Source organism: Coregonus lavaretus (genome assembly GCF_964263955.1).
Source record: "Coregonus lavaretus genome assembly, contig: HAP1_SCAFFOLD_4524, whole genome shotgun sequence".
NCBI classification, from domain to species: domain Eukaryota; kingdom Metazoa; phylum Chordata; class Actinopteri; order Salmoniformes; family Salmonidae; genus Coregonus; species Coregonus lavaretus.
This window is the reverse complement of record NW_028157956.1, coordinates 43,085-47,640: the sequence shown is the minus strand read 5'-3', so window position 1 is coordinate 47,640 and position 4,556 is coordinate 43,085. Positions and strand designations below refer to the sequence as shown.

Genomic DNA, 4,556 nt, shown 5'->3' with positions numbered 1-4,556 from the left:
GGAATGGCACAACCTCTCGTCGATACGTTCTATCATCACGATGGAATGGCACAACCTCTCCCCGAAACTCTCCATCATCACGATGGAATGGCACAACCTCTCGCCGATACGTTCTATCATCACGATGGAATGGCACAACCTCTCCCCGAAACGCTCCATCATCACGATGGAATGGCACAACCTCTCGCCGATACCTTCTATCATCACGATGGAATGGCACAACCTCTCGCCGATACGTTCTATCATCACGATGGAATGGCACAACCTCTCCCCGAAACTCTCCATCATCATGATGGAATGGCACAACCTCTCACCATAAGCATTCTTCTCCCTAACACACAAACACCCAACCCAAATCCACACACTCAAAATTCCAATGACCCGCCAATATACAATTTGGTTGTATCTGGAGGAGTTTGTTGTTTGCGAAAACTGTTGTCCTTCAAATGCCACCATATTCTAGTAAATATATGTATTCCGAATGAAGGTGAATATGTTTGATTTCAGTGTTCTGGTACATAATACTCAATTCATAATCTCTGAACCCAGAGACAATTCACGGTTTGTCCACCTAATCTAAAGACCACAATTCATAACAGTGACATTTTCAGTGTTATACGTTAGATAATAAAACCACTAAACATTATTTTCCTCTTCCCAGATCTTACAGGATGAACAATGACTACACTGAGGTCAGTCCCTCTGATCCCTCCATCGACACCTACACCACCCCGCTGTTCGCCGTGAAGGCCGAGATCGGCTACCAGCACAAGAAGCGTCGCTACGTCCGCAAAGATGGCAACTGCAATGTCCTGTTCCGCCATGTCCCTGAGGAGTGGCTCATGTACGTCACCGACATCTTTACTACGCTGGTGGAGATCAGGTGGAGGGTTATGTTCCTCATCTTCACCCTCTCTTACATTCTCTCCTGGCTCTTCTTCGGCATCCTCTACTGGTTGATCGCCCTGGCTAATGGCGACATGAAGGACCCTACCAACGCCCCTTGTATGTACGAGGTGAGGGACTTCACTGCGGCTTTCCTATTCTCATTGGAGACCCAGACCTCGATCGGTTACGGTTTTAGAGGGATGTCGGAGAACTGCATGGTGGCAATCATCGTCGTGACTGTGCAGGATGTCATCAGCTGTTTTATTGATACATTTGTCATCGGTATCGCTGTGGCGGAGATGGCATCGACACGGAAACTGACGCAGACGGTAGGCTTCAGCAACTGCGCTGTCATCAACCTGCGAAACGGACGTTTGTGCCTGTCATGGAGGATCGGGGACTTCCGCCGGCACCACATGGTGGAGGGGACGGCTCGTGCCCAAATCTTCCGCCCCACCATGCATGCCACGGGGAGGGTGGACGTCAACTACAAGGACCTGGAAATCAAACAGAGTGATATCCTTTTAGCCATACCAACCACCATCTTCCACATTATTGAGCCCAGTAGTCCACTCTACCGCATGAGCCTGGAGGATCTTCGGAAAGACGATTTTGAGCTTGTGGTGTCCTTCACCTACACGGATGACTCGACGGGCATCCTGCGCCAGACTCGCACCTCCTACACACCCGACGAGATCCATTGGGGACAGCTGTTCCAAGAGATGCTGAATGTAAACCTGGAGTACTACAAGGTAAACTATTCCATGTTCCACCACATTGCTAAGGTCCTGGTTCCGGAGGTCAGTGCGGAGGAGTACGATCAAATAAAGCTTCGGCGTTCCCCACGTCACTCCCCGCGCCCCAAGCGCCCGAGCATTGATTGCACACCCCCGATGGTGACTGTGGAACTGGTGAAAGGCACCACAGAACCTGAGGTACATGCAGCCACGGTTGCTTCTATCGCAGCAGTTTGTGAGGACCACGGACATTTGTGTCTTCCAAGGAACCCCATTCTGGCGTAGGATGTTCTGCTGACATGGCGATGCCAACACAATTTCATTGTAACTGGCCAATGGCCATTCAGAAACATGGCCATTGCAGTCTGCCTTTACTATTGTCCAGACTCAGCTCTGTAAGCTGAAGTTGCTTTTAAATGCTGAAAAGATAAAGTTGATTGTTTTTCCAACTAACAAGTACTTGGGTTTCTTGATAGATGAGTGTCTCACCTTTAAACCCCACATCATAGGTCAGGTACTTGGGTTTCTTGATAGAGGAGCGTCTCACCCGTTAAACATCGTAGGTCTTGTGAAAAAGCTTAAGCTCAAGTTGAGTTTATATTGTATGCCCCTGTGATGTCATTACATATGCTGGACACTGTGTACCATGGGGCGTTCAGGTTTGTTACTAACTCCAAAGCCCTCACTCATCACTGTACCCTCTTTTTGAGAGTGGGCTGGTCTTCCTTAGCACTTCGGAGATGAAGTCATTGGTACATTTTTATTTATAATACCACTGGCATTAAACAAAGCATGTGTGTCCATGTATGCTGACGATTCAACCATATACACATCAGCAACCACAGCTAATGAAGTAACTGAAACCCTTAACAAAGAGTTGCAGTCTGTTTTGGAATGGGTGGCCAGTAATAAACGGGTCCTGAACATCTCTAAAACTAAGAATATTGTATTTGGTACAAATTATTCCCTAAGTTCTAGACCCCAGCTGAATCTGGTGATGAATGGTGTGGCTGTTGAACAAGTTGAGGAGACTAAATTCCTTGGTGTTACCTTAGATTGTAAACTGTCATGGTCAAAACATATACAGTTGAAGTCGGAAGTTTACATACACTTAGGTTGGAGTCATTAAAACATTTTTTTCAACCACTCCACAACTTTCTTGTTAACAAACTATAGTTTTGGCAAGTCGGTTAGGACATCTACTTTGTGCATGACACAAGTAATTTTTCCAACAATTGTTTACAGACAGATTATTTCACTTATAATTCACTGTATCACAATTCCAATGGGTCAGAAGTTTACATACACTAAGTTGACTGTGACTTTAAACAGCTTGGAAAATTCCTGAAAATGATGTAATGGCTTTAGAAGCTTCTGATAGGCTAATTGACATCATTTGAGTCAATTGGAGGTGTACCTGTAGATGTATTTCAACGCCTACCTTCAAACTCAGTGCCTCTTTGCTTGACATCATGGGTAAATCCAAGGAAATCAGCCAAGACCTTAGAAAAAGAATTGTAGACCTCCACAAGTCTGGTTCATCCTTGGGAGCAATTTCCAAACGCCTGAAGGTATCACGTTCATCTGTACAAACAATAGTACACAAGTATAAACACCATGGGACCACGCAGCCATCATACCGCTCAGGATGGAGACGCGTTCTGTCTCCTAGAGATGAACGTACTTTGGTGCGAAAAGTGCAAATCAATCCCAGAACAACAGCAAAGGACCTTGTGAAGATGCTGGAGGAAACAGGTACAAAAGTATCTATATCCACAGTAAAGCAAGTCCTATATCGACATAACCTGAAAGACCGCTCAGCAAGGAAGAAGCCACTGCTCCAAAACCGCCATAAAAAAGCCAGACTACGGTTTGCAACTGCACATGGGGACAAAGATCATACTTTTTGGAGAAATGTCCTCTGGTCTGATGAAACAAAAATAGAACTGTTCGCCCGTAATGACCATCGTTATATTTGGAGGAAAAAGGGGGTAGGCTTGCAAGCCGAAGAACACCATCCCAACCGTGAAGCACGGGGGTGGCAGCATCATGCTGTGGGGGTGCTTTGCTGCAGGAGGGACTGATGCACTTCACAAAATAGATGGCATCATGAGGAAGGAAAATTATGTGGCTATTTTAAAGCAACATCTCAAGACATCAGTCATGAAGTTAAAGCTTGGTCGCAAATGGGTCTTCCAAATAGACAATGACCTCAAGCATACTTCCAAAGTTGTGCCAAAATGGCTTAAGGACAACAAAGTCAAGGTATTGGAGTGGACATCACAAAGCCCTGACCTCAAATCCTATAGAAAATGTGTGGGCAGAACTGAAAAAGTGTGTTCGAGCAAGGAGGCCTACAAACCTGACTCAGTTACACCAGCTCTGTCAGGAGGAATGGGCCAAAATTCACCCAACTTATTGTGGGAAGCTTGTGGAAGGCTACCCAAAACATTTGACCCAAGTTAAACAATTTAAAGGCAATGCTACCAAATACTAATTGAGTGTATGTAAACTTCTGACCCACTGGGAATGTGATGAAAGAAATAAAAGCTGAAATAAATCACTCTCTCTGCTATTATTCTGACATTTCACATTCTTAAAATAAATTGGTGATCCTAACTGACCTAAGACAGGGAATTTGTACTAGGATTAAATGTCAGGAATTGTGAAAAACTGAGATTAAATATATTTGGCTAAGGTGTATGTAAACCTCCGACTTCAACGGTAGATTCAATGGTTGTAAAGATGGGGAGAGGTCTGTCCGTAATAAAGAGATCCTTTGCTTTTTTGACACCAAGTCCTGCAGGCTCTAGTTTTGTCTAGTTTTGTCTTATCTTGATTGTCCATTCGTGTGGTTGCTGGGAAAGACAGTTAAGCTTCTGCTGGCCCAGAACAGAGCGATACGTCTTGCTCTTCATTGTAGTCAGAGGG

At 45.0% G+C, this 4,556-nt stretch overlaps 1 protein-coding gene across 1 annotated transcript; it reads left to right on the top strand.

Moving 5' to 3' along the window:
• Positions 1-671: 671 nt before the first annotated feature.
• LOC311124605 (inward rectifier potassium channel 16-like) lies at positions 672-1,910 on the top strand (the record flags this gene model as incomplete). Its single annotated transcript, XM_084198719.1, has 1 exon — positions 672-1,910. The coding sequence occupies one exon, from the start codon at positions 672-674 to the stop codon at positions 1,908-1,910; it is 1,239 nt and encodes a 412-aa protein (XP_084054845.1).
• Positions 1,911-4,556: the final 2,646 nt, after the last annotated feature.